This window comes from Acanthisitta chloris, unplaced genomic scaffold, assembly GCF_000695815.1.
Source record: "Acanthisitta chloris isolate BGI_N310 unplaced genomic scaffold, ASM69581v1 scaffold5824, whole genome shotgun sequence".
NCBI classification, from domain to species: domain Eukaryota; kingdom Metazoa; phylum Chordata; class Aves; order Passeriformes; family Acanthisittidae; genus Acanthisitta; species Acanthisitta chloris.
Window position 1 is genome coordinate 1,710 of NW_008670849.1, and position 17,135 is coordinate 18,844.

At 39.7% G+C, this 17,135-nt stretch overlaps 1 protein-coding gene across 1 annotated transcript in view; it reads left to right on the forward strand.

Annotated features, from left to right (window-relative positions):
- Positions 1–626: 626 nt before the first annotated feature.
- MAP3K5 (mitogen-activated protein kinase kinase kinase 5) overlaps positions 627–17,135 on the forward strand; it is a gene marked incomplete at its 5' end in the record, with an annotated part of 35,828 nt that continues 19,319 nt past the window's right edge. Inside the window, 6 exons of the mRNA XM_009073835.1 lie at positions 627–734; positions 6,251–6,300; positions 10,354–10,449; positions 10,940–11,021; positions 12,953–13,086; positions 15,271–15,398. Coding sequence (XP_009072083.1) covers positions 627–734; positions 6,251–6,300; positions 10,354–10,449; positions 10,940–11,021; positions 12,953–13,086; positions 15,271–15,398 — 598 coding nt within the window. The remainder of the gene's footprint in view (positions 735–6,250; positions 6,301–10,353; positions 10,450–10,939; positions 11,022–12,952; positions 13,087–15,270; positions 15,399–17,135) is intronic.

Below are 17,135 nucleotides of genomic sequence, written 5' to 3' on the forward strand. Positions count from 1 at the left end.
CCCAGTCAATCATTATTGCATCATGTCTCTTTTAAATGATGGTCCTTGGTTTAGTTTCACTTACTCCACGACATTTTCTGTAATCTTTAGCTGTCAGCCTTGTGCACTGGTGGTTATTGCTTTTGAGAAAATCGTTTGATCTGGTGGCTACAGTTCACAGTGGTCTAGATCAAAAGCAGTTCAGTTTAGTTCTAGGTTAGTGTGTTTCTCTGATTTACCCAAATATGCTTCTACCAGAAGTTGTTAAAGGTATACCATGAATCTTTTCCACATGGGAGACAGACATGCTGGAGTGGCATTGCAAGCGAATGAATTGTGACAGAAAGATTTCAAAACCTGATAGTTTTCAAAAAAATAATTTGGAAAAATGACATGTGCTATCAATTGACACATAATACCCTTAGATAAAACATCAGGTAAAATTGATTCTTTTTTTTTTTTTTTTTAATGTTGAGCTACTGTCAGCCATACTAACCTGGCCCAGTACCTTAAATTTGCCTTTCATTCTGTTTCACTTGTTTTTCATGCTATAGTATGACTAAAGAAACAGTTTGAATGGATTTCAGTAATTTTTGTTGTCCTACAGATTTTGTATTAACTATTGAAAATTATTTTTTTCCTGCAAGGTTTTAATATTGGAGCCAACAAAAATCTATCAGCCTTCGTATCTGTCCATCAACAGTGAAGTTGAGGAGAAGACTGTATCCATCTGGCATGTGCTGCCTGATGACAAGGTATACCATGATGTTGTCTGTAGTTGTAACTTTTTTCACAGTTTAAAATTTTGCATGGAGCATCAGATGCAACATGTAGCCAGTGGCATCTAGTCATGAGTCTGCAAAGTAGAAAACTGTTCTAGTAACACACAGGAAGATGCTGTGGACTTGTGTTGCTGTGATTAAGGTTGTCCTTGTTTTCAGTGGATCTTTTGCCTCCCATCATTTTTCAAAATAACTTCCATCTTCTTTCAGGTTATTCTAAACCAGTGTGTAATATACAACAAGTCTGTTGCTTAAGATTTCCTAAGTAATTTACAATATTCTGTCATCATACAGATAATGTAGCATAAAATGGCTTATACAAACAGAGCTATCATCTTGTATTTGTGGCCTTGAGCAGCACCCTGTCTAGTGGGGAGGTGTCCCTGTCCATGGCAGGGGGGGGTTGGGACTGGATGATCTGTAAGGTCCATTCCAACCACAAAAATTCTATGATTCTATTTGCAGTATTACTTGTCAGCTGTGATAAATACTTCTTTAATATGAAAGTAATAGTGACTGGGATGTTAAAATGATAGCAGAATCAATCAAAAGCAAAAGAACTATTTGGCAGAAGGATAGATGAACTCTCAGAAGGTCTAGAAAGTGAAAAACCTGGAAAGTCCATATATCAAGGTGCAAGATAGCCAGATGTATTTGGAAAGGACCTTTGGAGATCCAGAGATGAGGGAGGAAAGGAGAGCCTAGAAGGGTTATTACATTCCAGGATGCTTAGGAAGCAAAATGTTGGCAGGAGGGAAGACAGGGAGGATGTCATAGAACTTTGGAGAAGGATGGCAGCACAAAAACATGGGAGAGAGTATGAAGAGTGAACAAAGACTGAGTCAGCTGGAGGCAAAACAGTGGGGATAGTGTGATTTGTAGGAACTAGCACTGTACTTCTGTGGCAGCATTTTGTTTGCCTGCAGGTTAGGACAGTGAAGACCTCTTTTTCAGGTAATGACAGGATCATTTAGGTTGGAAAAGATCTTTAAGATCATCGAATCCAACTGTTAACCTAGCACTGGCAAGTCTACAATCTTCAACTTTACTACTAGTAGTCTGTAAAAGGAAAAACATTTTTGCATGCAAAACACAGTGAGGCTGTACTGCTTAGAATTTTTGTTGTGAGTCCATGAGAAAATGTAAATGGCAGCTGAAGTAGCATATTTAGAGCACAGACTGAAATGTTTGCCCAGACCAATGAATTCCTATTTATTTGCAGTTTATTCTGACTGATGTTTTTTGAAGTAGGCTCAGCCTCTGAGAATAATATAAAACAAAAATAAATATGCATTTCTTGGGCATAATTAAGATTTACCACACAGTAAATAATTATTTGCCAGTATTACAGACTAAACCTTGCTATTCTAAAATATCTCTTCTAAAAGTATTTCTATATTCAGAATGTAGTCTATTTAGAAACTACTTGTATGTGCATGGTTTGTTTTAGGGTTTTTTTGCTTTTGCAGTCTTTTTTGAGTGTGTATTTAGTTCACTTCCAAACAATACTTTCCATTCTGTTAAGTGGCTTAACTGTAGCATAAGAAGGAACAAAGGACTGGAAGGAATTTTCTGGACTGTTGAGTCCTGTTCACCTCTGTTGCAAATACTCTTGCCAGATAATGTTTCACATAAAGTGATTGAGCTCTGCATGAGTACTAGTGTAGGTTTCACAGTTGACTGATCATGCTGGATAGTGATTTAAGAATTTCATTGCACCTCTAGAAGAGCCAAGAGTAGAATACTGCTGGTGAAGTAGAAGTGTTACTCAAGTCTTGTAGTTTTCAGTCTGAATTTGTTTGTTGCCATTTCATACACATTTTTTCTTTTGCTAACACAGTGTTTATGTTAAGTGGTTCCTTTCTCTCTCTCTGATATTTACCTTACAGTGTTTTTAAGGAGAATCCTATTATCTCTTAGTGTGGAGTTTTTGTGTAGGTTTCTTTTTAGGCAAAGCAAAGTAGGGTTTCTATGGTGTCCTGGCCACACATGGCACCTCATTGCCATGACTTCCTATGTTCCAGATAAAGCTCACCTTACTTGAGCATGTGCACTCATATTCCAAAAATATTATTTCATGGTGCATTCATGTATCATATAGCTACTGGGATATTCTTCTTGACACTTTCAGCAATGGCCTTTTTCATAGCTGTGTCACTTGACTGCCCTGTTGTCCTGTGACTGGGAAAAGGATTTGAATGCATTGGTCTATCTGTTTGGTGTTCAGAAGATAGGTGTTTTAGCTTTGCAGAGTTTGTAACCTTTGCTTTGTAGCATTTTTCATAATTATAATTCTCTTATTCCATTTTAAAGTTTATTTATACTAACTTATACCTTTCTCTTTCTTTTTCCCCTCTTCCTTCCTAATATGTGGAGTGTATATTTGCTTTCTCTGCAGATCGGTGTTTTCCTGGTTTTGCTGCCCTAGTGTTAATCAACAGCATTAGACATTAAATGCATTCCCTAGTACTTCTGCTCTGGCCAGAATCCTTACTGCAGTCAGCTGATTGAGTAGCCAGGGATCTGACTGATACTCAGTGCAGACATCCTTGTCCTGTGAGCCATCATACCCATCAAAAGAATGTGATGGGCAATTTGGTAGTTACCCCTTCAGCTGTACAATTATAGTCTGTTGCAATTTGTCAGAGTCCTTAGAATCCATGAGAAATATTACAGGGAGAAAAGGGGCTGGAAAGATTTGGAGGCAGGAGCTTCCTTTCAGTTGAATATAGCTACTGTAGTATTTGTAGTTTGATAAGAGATTTTGTCAAGGAAGATATTTTATCTGTCAGCCCACTGCCAAGATGAAGACTCTTACTTTGATCCTTAGTTGCAGCATTTCAGGGGCTGATTAACAAGCAAAGACTACCTATGTGTACAGCAGGGGCATGTTAGACAGCTGGATTTGGAAACTTCTTCATCTATCCAATTTCAGTCTACTAACCATAGGTCTGTTAGGGCTTCAGATTTCACTTAATTTTGGTGCATAAATTAATAGATCTGCTTATTTTCCAGAATTGAGTCAGTGCTCCAAGAATAAGATTTCTGAGTTACAAAGTGTATGAACTTCCTTTCACACACAAAGAAGCTGAATTTCCTTTTCAAATCCAAACTCGGACTCAGTGGTGCCTACAGCTGGCACTTTTGTATTAAACAGACAAGTGACAGTCAATACCGGTGAAATAATGTAGCCTCTTCCTTTTCTGTGGCTCTTTTAGCCATGTATTTTAACACGCCTTTAATAATGCTGAGTTTAGGATAAACAAATGCCTGCAAAAATCAGACAGCATTTTATTTTGTAGAATTCGCATTACCTTTGCTTCGCAGTTCCCTAATTTTAGCAGCCCTTTCCACATGGGGTTAGAGGAATGTAGCAGTGCTGTTTGTAAGTTTGAAATAGAACAGCCTGTCTCTGTTTCACATTGGCTTCTGAATCCATTTTGAGTTTTGTTTTGGGTAGTTGATTTTTTTTGCCTAACCAAAGAACAGATGCTGAATTTGGATAGCATGCCTGATATATTTACTCCTATGTATTCAAAACTTGGCAAGATCAGGAAGGGACATAACTTTCATATTATTTCATTGCTTGAGAACTTCATGTAGTAAATAAGGTGTTGGAATCTGTGAGAGTTTAGTTGCATGTAGCTGACAGGTAAAAAACACAATACTTATGCTTCTTGTTATGTTTCTGGAGCATTTCTGCTTGTCAGGATATATGCTTTAACATTTAGATTTTAGATCATTCCCAATAGTGGGAATTGGACAGGCACCAATAGCTATGCTCTGAGGAGAGTTTCTAAGCATGGAAAATTGGAAAGTGGCATTTTGTGTGTGATGGAAGGAGTAAAAGACAGCGCAGAAACACGTCAGTATTGGCAGAGGGATTGAGTTGATGATCTTTCTTCGTGTAAGAGAACTAGGCTACTCACATAGTAGTTTCACAAACACATTACACTAGCATCAGTTAGTACTTCTACTTCTGGATGCAATTCCACTTTTTCCTAATATCAGGCTACTCTCCTATTGCTGTACCCCAGCGGAGAAACCCTTACCCCCCCATTTAACATTGAAGAGATACTGGAGTTACCTCTTTGTCCTTTACAATTATAATAGTGTGAAATTTGTTCATCAAGGAAGATGTCTGCATGTATTTTTGGAATGTTGTGTTAGGCATTTTGTATTAGCATCACAACATTTGGTGTGATTTGAGCAGGAAGGAAAGAATTACAGAGGAGGAAAAAATTTATGTAGGAAGCCTTATAGAAAGCTGTTATAGCTTGGAAAGTAATTTCTACTGTCATTTCCTGCACATTGTGCATCTATTTCAGCAATGTATCTGTTCTGACTTCTGTATATTTCACTATTCATAAAATGTTTTATAAGCTACACATTTTCGAGTGTTCTTTTGGAATATACTTGATTACGTTTGTGTTTGACACTATGCCCTTATGCTATAAATTCATCTCTTAGCAAGGAACGTCTGTGCCTTTTAATTGCTCAGATCATTAAACTGCTCAATGAATTAGCTCTAGAAAGGAGAGGTGCTTCAAATATGTTGCTCATTATGATGGGATCCCAGGGTTGCTGGGGCCTTGAGGTAGTGCAGTTCCACCTTTTTCTGAAAGGAGAATATTTTCGTTAGAAGATACAAAAGGCTTCTGTTTGCTGCAGTGAAGTTTTATTAGAACATGAACGTAGAGCATTGTGACTGTGTACAGAGAGAACTCAGTTCTGCTGAATGACAGTTGTAAATTTAAAAGATATGAAAATAAGTGAGGCATTGCCCTTTTGTGTTTTCGTAGGGTGACTTCTTTCTTCCGGACTTGTTTATTACTCCAGCAGCTCTTAGGGGTTTTGGTACATTCTTACTGCTTTCTTCTGGATTCCTAGTGAAATACTCTCCTTTCTGTTTCTTTGGAAACTTTGCCTTCAGATTTGCTCCTTCCCTGAGCAATTCCTCCTACTTTTCAAGAACTTCCCACTTTGCTCTCCTGCATTAGGCTCTGCTTGTAGCTCTCTCCACCTGGTCTTCCCACACACTAGAGGATTGAGCATGCAGAGCAGGCTCTTGTTATTCTCAGAGTTGGAATTTACACACACACACACACACACACACACATACACACATGCTTTCCAGAGGGGTCACATGTGCCCCCCCAGGTTCAGTATCCCAACCAGGCTATCCTGGCATCCCTTCTGATCTGCTGTTTTGAATATATTCTGAAATAGTACATCGTGTTTGCAGAGTAAACAGTGAAGAAATAACCCAAAACTTCTGTCTAGAACTTCTGTTCCTTTGGTTTCAGGTGAACAAAATAATGCCCTGAAAAATATCTGGTAGCAGGTAATAGTCTGTTGTGATTTAAGTGTTTCTCATTCTATCTCATGAGTTTCAGCCAAGAAGATACACCTACTGGCACTTCATCCATAAGAAGGAATGTTCTGTTTACTTATTTATTTATTTATTTATTTTCTACTCTGCTTTACAGAAAGGTATCCACGAGTGGAACTTCTCTGCTGCTTCCATCAGAGGAGTAAGGTAGATTGTTTCTCTTTTGTGTTTTGAAATGAAAACAGTAATAGAATGAATGTTGTATTAAGCTGCTGTTGTGAACTTTGGAGTAAAAGTGATATTCTATCACTTCTGTAACTTCTTCAGATTAGTTCTTCACCATAGTCTGGTTTTTTTCCCCAGTGAAAATTTATCTATACGTTGTCATACTGCAACTTGCCACTTTGCCTTTTTTAAAAAAACATACAGAAAACTTATTTTTTTAAATAGTCATTGCTCTGTACTAATAATAATTGTTCTATACACAAAGCTGTTGCTATGTCTGCAGGACATTTTTGCACAGATGGATGATTCTTTTTCCTTCCAAAAAGTAGCTTAAAAAACCAAACTATCAATAGGCACAAAAATTCAGTCCTGGGGGATTTATCTTATTTTAGGCAAAAATTGCAATGATATGCTTAGTTCAGTCTGGTTAGGGTTTTGGTTACAGTATGTTTTTGTGTGTTTCTAAAAGGAAAGAGGGAAAAAATGATTGATATATTCATTTATTGCCCTTTTGGGTTTTTCCTTCCCCTTATTAAACCATGCTGTGGTCAGTAGTGTTTCTTGCATACCCTCCCGCATTTGTTATTTAAACTGTGAGTTATCATTTATTTTGTCAATTGAATTTCCGAGCTGTTCATCTGAACAGATGTCCAAAACAACTCAGATGACTTCACAGTGAGCCAAGAGTCACTGTGAATTCTTAGAGAACTCTCTGGCAGCTTCCATGAGGAGCTGCAGGGGGGAATATTTATCTTATGCAAGCATAAAACTGAATAAGCATTTTTTTTCTTCTTCTTTTAAATATATGCAAGTTTCTGATCACTTCATTTTTCAGTGTTTTACCATTTTTTTCTGAGTTTTATGAAGTCAAGTATTCTTGGGAGTGGGAGAGTCTTTAGAACCAGGCCTGCTTCTAATCTATTTTTGCACCAGGACTATTTTTGTCTACTTTGAATCCTAGACTTAAAGTGGTCTAGGAAGTTCCCAGCTTTATGAGGATCCTCAGCCTTTCTAGACTAGTAAGAGCCAGCAGTAGAAATGCAGCCTTACTGTACAAAGCAGATCTTTGTGCATGATCTTGGAGGCCTTTTCAACAAAGGCCTCCATAAATATTTACGGCATTACATAAGGAGACTGCAGGTCTGAGGAGACATCATGTATTGAAATGGCTAATGTTTTTAGTAACTCCTTCATGAAGTGACAGAGGGTCACTTTTTCTGCATGCTATGTAACAGCCAGTGTAATCAGCATTTTGTTTCACAGGTAACAGGGTTCAGCTCTCAAGAACTGTAAAGGAACTTGGAAAGTATATAGAATTCTCTGAGCTAATTCTCTAAGAACAGTGCTAAATCACAGTCTGTATGCAGGAAGTCATAGTAATTGCCTTTAGCTTAAAAAACTCATTGATTAGCAGTTTGTGTGACAATGTAAATATCTCTGCTTTTGCCTTATGCCTTCTTGACCTCTTAAATACAAACGTTTCTGATTGAATTGGGCCAAAAAGCACTGTTACTCTTAAAGGCTTTATTAGAGCTTTGGGAACATGGCTGCTACCCCAGATGCTTTGCATCTTAGGTTCTCTTGAAAAGTCCCTAGTGTTCTGCAGAGCTGACATCACATGAGCAAGAAGATACTATCTTTATTTTTCCAACTGAAAAACAAAAAATGAAGTTGCTAGCCTACAAGTTGGCTTTTTCTTACTGTTCAGGATGAGTCTTGGATTATGAAATAACTGCTACTTGTGATGTTTCCATGGGAGAGTCCCTCAGAGGTCATCCTGATGAATGCAGCATTAGAAACAGTGGAAACGTTGTACTCAGATCTGCATCCAGTTTCCTTTGTAGCTTAAGAATTTAGACAAACCTAAGACAAGGATGTTTGTCTTCCATCCCATGTTCTCAGAGCTTTGAATCTCATCAGACTACTTAATTACAACAGTGAGAGATGTCTGTACTGCTATACTTCTAGAAAACATACAAAAGTTCCACACAGCTGCTTTTCTGTAGTCGCTGGCAGTATTCAACTGTTTCATCTGCTGCTTCATCTGGAATTACTAGGAATCAGTAGTTACAGCATTTGCAGTATTTCTCATCGACTGAGGGGAGTTCTGGATGTACACAAGCTGGGCACAAGGCCACACTACACTGTGCTTCTGTGCTTGACTTTGGAGTTTCTCACATTCAGCCTGGATTCTGCTGTTGTAGAAGTCAGTGGGTACTACATCTGCTAGGGCACTGTCAAAATGAAGCATTTCCTGAGCTAATTATCCTGTTGCTTTTTATAACTGGGGTGTTTTTCAGTCTTTGTTTTTTCACTTTAACAACGTTTTCTTTCCAGGGCGGAAAGCAACATATAAGCAATGTAAATGCTCACTTAAAGGTCTTAAATATTTATGAATTTGCCTGGCCTCTGTGTACACTCCACATTCTTACCCTTTTATTCACTGCTGTGTTAGTCAGTGGTTTCTGGGCACGTCAGGTTTCAGCTGACAGTTTATTCAATAAAATGTTTAAACACACATTGAACTTGAAATGAATGAGTAATTCTGTTAATACCAGTTACTCCATATCTAGAGAGTTTATGTATGTGCTTAAAAACTTGAATTAAAAGTTAGTTATAAACTGGGGACAGTGACTGTCTTCCCAGATGTGTACATTACTTAGCACTTACAAATTTTCCCTAACGTAAAAATAAATGAGCCACCACACCCAACGACAAATATTGCTATAATGAAGCTCACTCTCCTCATAAGTGGCTCTATGGAAGGCAGCTCCCCCAGCGTGTCCAAAGAGCCTTTTGTTTCTCAGAAATTACAGGGCTCTGCACTAGAGGAATCGTAAAGGGAAGCAAGGATCAGACAATCGTAGTGACACCCATTAAAGGTTGAAAATTACAAGTATTTCCTGATAGCTAAGGAAAAACGGCTATGTTAATCAAATCATCAACCCTTTGACATGACATAGAATATAATTCTACTTTATTGTGCTATAAATCAAGTAAAGACATGATGACCATCTTGATCCAGCTAAAAGAGATTGATTTCAGTAGGACTGTGCATTTTGTCCAGTATATTAATAAGTTTAATAAGGAGACTTCATTTCTCTTGGTTTCTCCCATACTGCATTATATTCCCTTATAACACCTGTAGGCATCTTCCCCCACCCTTTTCTAATATGGTAACAGCCAATTATACTGCATCAGCTTGACAGATAGCATTCAATATGTGACAAAGTTAGAGAAAGAGCTATTTCAAATAACATTTAATATTTTCTATAAAGAGCAGAGTAATGACATGCATATAAAACAGTTCTGGTGAATTAATATTTTTGCAAGAGCTGCAACCTTCTTGGGGTAGAAAACTGATAAATGTACTGGAGTTTCTTCTGTGTTTCTGTTGAGACATGTATGCATCTGTAAGAAAATGGCACATATGTTTCCTTATTATCTTTGTTCTCCAGTTAGAGCAGATAAAACCAAAACTGAAGGAAGAAGTGGGTGGGCAAGGGTGGTAAAGTAATTCACCTCATTCCTAGATGCTGACTTAATGAAAAAATATTTTGCAACATACTGTCAATGTACCAACTCACAAGGAACTGATCAGAAATTTTTTAGGTCAATATTGAGCTGTGGCTGATGTCTTAAGCAGGAAGAACTCATGATTTGAGTTCAAAGCCCAGCTTTGTCATATGATCCTGAAAGGATGTTTCATCCTGGTTGCAGGAGTGAAAATTAAGGGCCTTACCTAAATGCACTGAAGGCAAAAACGTCTCAGGTTAATTGAAATATTCCTATGAATTTCTTTGCTTCTACTTTTTCTTGGACAGTATGTGGGCAAAGGGAGCAAGCTGAATGATAGCAAACAGCAGAATGTGAACTGTGGAGGATACAAGAGGGTAATTTTACAATAAAGAAAATCTGTCTTTTTTGGTTTAATCTGGTGTTTTCCCATGTTAAATGGGTTGACTTGTATGGTTTGACAAAGCTGGTAGAAGTCCAAATGCATCTTTCCAATAACTTGCTTGGCTGTTTTTTCAGCATTTCAAAATTTGAAGAACGATGCTGTTTCCTGTATGTGCTCCACAACTCGGATGACTTTCAAATCTATTTCTGCACAGAACTTCATTGCAGAAGGTGGGTCACTGTTGTTATTTCAGGAAAAAAACAAGGCCTGTGATGGGGTAGATGGTGTCTGCATGCACATCCAGGACTGACTGTTTCAGAACGATGGTGAAAGTTGATCTGAGCATCCTTAGAGATCACCATCTTTCAAGTGAAAGCTCAATATTACAGTACCCTGGAGATATATGAGGTTTGAAGGGTCAAAGTGCAAGCTCAGGCAAACATTAGAGACAAATATGATTACAAATTTAATTTATTTTCGTTTTACACACATGTTTCTGGGATTAGTTTTGTAATACTTACCATGTAGATTTTTAACTGTTAATTCTCCATGTAAACAAAAGTTTTCTTCTGATAAGTCAACTTTTACACTTAATTTATACTTACTTTACTTAATTCTTCTCTTGGTGCATTCATTACATGAGAGAAAAGCATTCTCTTTGTCTCCATACTGTCTCAAGTGTGTACTTGCTTTTGTCATCTCCTTTATTTATTTTGACAGGTTTTTTGACATGGTGAACAGTATCACTGAAGAAATAGGAAAGACTACAGAGGAAGGGGAATGTGATGGAGACTCTCTAGAGGTATTTTTACTTTTTCCCCTCCAACATTCTAAATTTTGGGCTTCTAGTCTAGCATTTCACTGAAGTAAATTGCTCATGCCTTTTTTGAGAGAAATTACTGAAGTTGTTTATAAAATTGTATCCTCTACCATTTCTCTATTACTGATCCTTTTTGATGGTCCTCAAGTAGTTTTTATAACCAGCATAGCTAAATCTCTTGTATTTCAGTTAGCATACTATTTCAGTTAGCATACTCTCCTGAGAAGGTGTGCAGACCTGGACTTCTGCAGTTGCGCTTACTGCAGAGCAGCTCTTGTAACAGTTACTTCAGGGTGTATTCATAGCCAGGCAGCATTAGCGTCTGTTTAAATTTTAAAGTCTGTTTGTTGTCTGTTTCATGCATCATTGGAATCGTGTGCACTTACATTATTAGCAGATCGTCTGCACAACAAGTAAGGATATAATTGTAGGAGGGGAAGGCTTGTCCTGGCTCGTTACCATCTGTAGGTAGCACAGCAGTGAGCAGCAAACTCAAATCAGGTGATGATGATGGTGCTGCTGGGAGTCTGTTTAATACCCTTAGCCCACAAACTCTCACTGAAGCTTAGGATGCCCTACTTCAGTTACTACCCGGGCCAACTAGTTATAGCTTGGCTGAGTACACTGTTACACACTGTATTGTCACCTTGAGTTTTGTCTGAACATACACGTAGCTGAAAAGTGAGTACCAGGCCATTGGGTGCAATGCAGCACTTAAGGTGTTTAGGCTTTCTTGAGGTGGCAGTAAACAGGATAGAATGTTTAAGCCCATGTCCTATCATATGAAAATCTGGTGTCCCAAAGCTCTAGAGACATCCATAACTACCTGAGAGAGAGCCAGTGCTGTGTAATGAGTACAGACATCCTTCTGTCCCAGTTTTGATGTTGGCATTTTATAATACATCTGAAATCAGAAACCAAAGAGAAACCACTGGAGTGACTGGTGGCATAGAAAAATACTCTATAATGAGAACCTCAGGGTGCCTAATTTGTTTGTTTTAGCGAAAAGAAAATAATGGGTGACTTGATTACAGTGGGTAAGTATTTATACAGGAAAAATTACAATGTGCTACTGTTCTCTTTAATCTGTTGAAGAAAAATGTACTTAAATTGTGACACCTAAGAAATTCGAATTAAAAGGTATGATTTTACCATGAGAGTAATTCATTGTTGACATAAAGTACTAAAAGAAGTAGTGGATTCTCTCTTTTGATAAAAAGATAGCAATCTGGAGGAAAATCAAGACTTGATCTAGGCATAAACTACTGGGTTTAGCACAGGAATGAGCTTGTGAAATTGCGTGCCTGTGTTACACAAGAGGATAGATCAGATAATCTATCTAACAAATGTTACTGGAGTGGCCTTAAACTCTTTGAAATTCAAATTCAGCTGAACCCACGCTTTATGCACTGCAGTCCTGACTAACCTCCGTTGGCTCAGCCTGCTGGCTGACCTGGCAGCGGCAGAATTAAGGCTCTGCTGGTTTTGGAAGCCGCGGTCAGGTCAGGGGAGCAGGTGGAGCAAACCGAGTGTTTCCTGCCTTGCTGCCCGTGCCGCTGCCGGAGCCGCAGCTCTCCCTTGGGCGCAGAGTGCTCTCTGCCGTCGGCTCCCGATTTTACAGCTCCTGCCGGCACAGTTGAGGATGCTTTTGAGTAAGACGTGCAAACAGAAGTGCACTGAGCAGGTAAAGGCCAGCTTTGGCTTTATGCACTGCCCTGAAATGGCTACCTTAGAAGCCACTGGAGAAACATAGGCATGTATCCAAATTGTCTTATTGGAGTGTTTTTCTTTCCTCCTCCATGTTCTGCAGAAAGATATTAGCATCCTAGATGCTTTAGTTATGAGCACAGGGGAGGATGGAATAAATCTTATCCTTCTGATTCATTTCATGTTGTTGTTTGTTTGCTTTGCAGTATGATTATGAGTATGATGAAAATGGTGAGCGAGTCATTCTGGGGAAAGGAACGTACGGCATTGTATATGCAGGACGAGATTTGAGCAATCAAGTCAGAATTGCTATTAAAGAAATCCCAGAGAGAGACAGCAGGTAGAGTAACTGTGGCTAATTCCAAATTTTGTGTGTTACTTAATTTCGGCAGTCATGTGATGAACCAGTTTGCTGGTCAAGAAGTGCCTCTTCTACTAAGCTGCCAGTAAATTATCTGTCTGTGGTGTCTCCTGTCTTTGTAACTTGATATTTCCAAGTTGTGGAGTAGTTTATGATCACACCTGAGAATTTAGGTGTTTACTGATTTTGGTATTAATACTTTTTCTTTCCAAAACAAATACCACTGAAGTGTAGAATCTCACTCAAATAGCTAGTGATAAGCCCTATCTACTTAGAACATACTCAGGCACGTCCTGATAAAAGACTTATTGAAATTAATGATTTGTGGAGTCCTTTAAAATTTGGACCCTGAATTGCTGATAAAGACATTTTCCTTTCTTGTTTGTGCACCATTTATCATGATGTCTCACAACATTAGAATAAATAATGTGGAATGATTTTTTGTACTTTTTTTTTTAATGCAGAGCCTCTTTTTTTGTGTGTTACCCTCTTTCATTTATAAAGGCTGCCATGTAAAGACTGGGCACTTAATGTACGGGAGACTTCCAATGTATCCTATTTTGTATACATAGATTTCCACAAATATTGTGATAAAAGTGAAAGGAAGTCTAAAGTTAAGATTTTTCAAGTGAAACTGACTGTATTAAACTGTGAAGATACTCTTATTCTTAAATTCTATGCTAGCCTTTGCTTTTTGTAGCCAAGTGTTGTACAAACTGCTTCTTGACAGGTGACTTGAGTGCCTGGATCTTCAAAGTGTCTGTTAGGTAGTCTATAAAATACTATAAAAGAATGTAACTCAGGATTATGTTCAGGAAAGCTATGACAAGTAGGAAATAAATTCATTGCCATTGTGAAGAATCAGTTAGGTTGGAAGGTCATCTGATTCAATTTCCCTACTTGAGCAGAGCTATCCTAGAGCACATGGCTCAGGATTGTGTCCAGACTGTTCTTTGAATACTTCCAGTGAGGGAGAATCCATAACCTCTCTGGGCAATCTGTTCCAATGCTCAGTTACTGCACAGTAAAGAAATTCTGCCTCATATTCAGGTGGAACTTCCTCTGCATCAGTTTTTGCCCATTACCTCTTGCTTTACTGGTTTCCACTATTGAGAAGAGCCTGGCTCCATCTTTTTGGCACTTCCTGTTCGTGTACTTGAATACATTAATGAGGTCCCTCTCAGTTGTCTTCTCTCTAGACCGAACAGGCCCAACTCCCTCAGCCTTTCCTCATAAGTGAGGTGCTTCAGTCCCTTAATCATCTTTGTTGCCCTCCACTGGACTCACTCCAGGAGCTCCATGTCCCTCCTATACTGAGGAGCACAGAACTAGACACGAGGGCTGTAGAGAGAGAGAGAGAGAGGTAGGCTCACTTCCCTTGACCTGCTGGCAATAATCTTCTTAATGCATCCCAGGATTTCATTTGCCTTCTTATCCACAAAGGCACACTGTTGACTCATGGACAGCTTACTGTCCACTAGGACCACCAGGTCCTTTTCCACAGAGCTGCTCTCCAGCAGGTCAGTGCCCAGCCTGTACTGGTGCTCAGAGTTATTCCTCCCCAGGTGCAGGACCTGTACTTGCCCTTGTTGAATTTCAGTTGGCTCTGCTCTGCCCATCTCTCCAACCTGCTGAGGTCCCTCTGAAGGGCAGCACAACCCTCTGAGGTATCAGCAGCTTCTCCCCGTTTTGTATCATCAGCAAACTTGCTGAGGAGGCACTCTGTCCCCTCATCTTCATCACTGATGAAGAAGTTAAACAATACTGGATCCAGTATAGAACCCTGGGAGACATCACTAGCGGGAGGTCTCCAACTGGACTCTGTGCCACTGATGACAGCTCTCTGGGATCTGCCACTCAGCCAGTTCTCAATCCACTTTACCGCATCCAGCTCTGGGGTCCCCAACATAAGCAGCATTTGGACCTTTGGGAGTGGGTCCAGAAGAGGATGAAAAAAAGATCAGAGGGCTGACGCACCTTATGATTACATAATTCTTTAGTATGTGGTGTTCACAGCTACTGTTGTTAAATGCATTCATAAAGTCATCATTTTCAGTGCAAACATGTGTCATGGGACCTAAAACAGAGTTTCAGCTACTACAGTAAACACAGGGCTTTCTTTCTCAAGGTCCATATTGAATAAACTGCTTCTTTGCATTCCAGGTATTCCCAACCTCTGCATGAAGAAATAGCTTTGCATAAGCACCTCAAACATAAGAACATTGTCCAGTATTTAGGTTCTCTTAGTGAGAATGGCTTCATTAAGATATTCATGGAACAGGTGCCAGGTGGTAAGTTTTGGGGGAGATTGTTTGGTGGTTGGTTGGTTTGCTGGTTTATTGAAGTTTTTAACATTTTAAAAGTATAAAAATCTGTAATATGGTCACAAGATTATTTCATGAAGGCGTAATCTTCTTTAGTGTCTCTTTCCTAAATGAATGGGGAAAACTGTGTCTTCAAACTTGAGGCCTCTCATTCAATATTTAGATAGGACATGCTACAGATACTGCTCAGGTCATTGCTGTAGCAGGCGAGCTCCTTCTACCTACAGATCTGTGGTGGGTTGACCCTGGCTGGACACCAGGTGCCTGCCAAAGCCACTCTGTCACTCCCCTCCTCAGCTGAGCAGGGGAGAAAAGACAGAACACAAGGCTCGTGGGTCATGGTAAGGGCAGGCAAAGATCACTCACCAGTTACCATCACAGGAAAAACAGGCTTGACATGGAGAGCTTAGTTTCACAGAATCATAGAATGTTAAGGGGTTGGAATGGACCTTAAAGATCATCTATTCCCAAACCCCTATGCTATGGGCAGCGACAACCTCCGACTAGACCAGGTTGTTCAAGGCCTTATCCAGCCTGGCTTTAAACACTGCCAAGGTTGAATCATCCACAGCCTCCCTGGGCAACCTGTACCAGCATCTTCCCATCCTCACGGTAAAAAATTTATTCCTAATATCTAACCAAAATTTGCCCTCTTTCAATTTGTACCCATTCGTCCTTGTCCTTTCACTACAATTCCTAATGAAGATACCCTCTCTGTCTTCCTTGTAGGCCCCTTCAGATAGAGGAAGGTTGCTATGAGAGTTTAATGGAGTTTAATTGAGTTTAATTTATTGCCAACCAAATTAGAGTAAGGATAATGAGAAATAAAGCCAAATAATAGGAAGAAGAATAAAGCCAAATCTTAAAAACACCTTCTTCCTACCTCTTCCTTCTTTCTGGGTTTAACTTCACTCATGAATTTCTCTCCATTCTCCCTCCAGTGACGCAGAGGGATGGGGAGTGTGGTCAGTTCATCACGCATTATCTCTACCATTCCTTCCTCAAGGGGACATGGGATCAGTCCTTCCCTGCTCCAGCATGGGGTCCCTCCCACGGGATGCAGTTCTTCATGAACTACTGCAGCATGTGTCCCTTCCATGGTGTGCAGTCCTTCAGGAACGATGCGCATCCTGGCAGGATCTTGCTCCAGCATAGGTTTCCTATGGTGTCCCAGCCTCCTTCAGGCATCCACCTGGTCCAGCCTAGAGTCCTCCGTGGGCTGCAGGGGGTCAGCTTGCCTCACCATGGTCTTCACCACGGGCTGCAGGGGAATCTCTTCTCTGGTTTCTGGAACACCTCCTCTCCCTCCTTCTTCACTGACCTTGGTGTCTGCAAGGCTGTTTCTCTCACATATTCTCACTTCTCTCTTTGGCTGCAATTGTTGTTACACATATTTTTCTTCCCTTCTTAAATCTGTTATCCCAGAGGCACTGCCACTGTCGCTGATAGGCTTGTGTTCACCTGTGGCAGGTCTGTCTTAGAAGCATCTGGCATTGGCTTTATCAGACCCAGGGGAAGCTTCCAGCAGCTTCTCACAGAATTCCCTGCTCTAACTGTCCCTCTACCAAGCACTTGCCACACAAACCCAGCACCAGATACAGATGATCTGTGCTCATCCTACTAGAACAACCATAACTAGTTTCTGATGGCTGAGCCCTCCTCAGGTACATAACTCAAGAGAAGGGGAATTGGTCATTGTTGCTT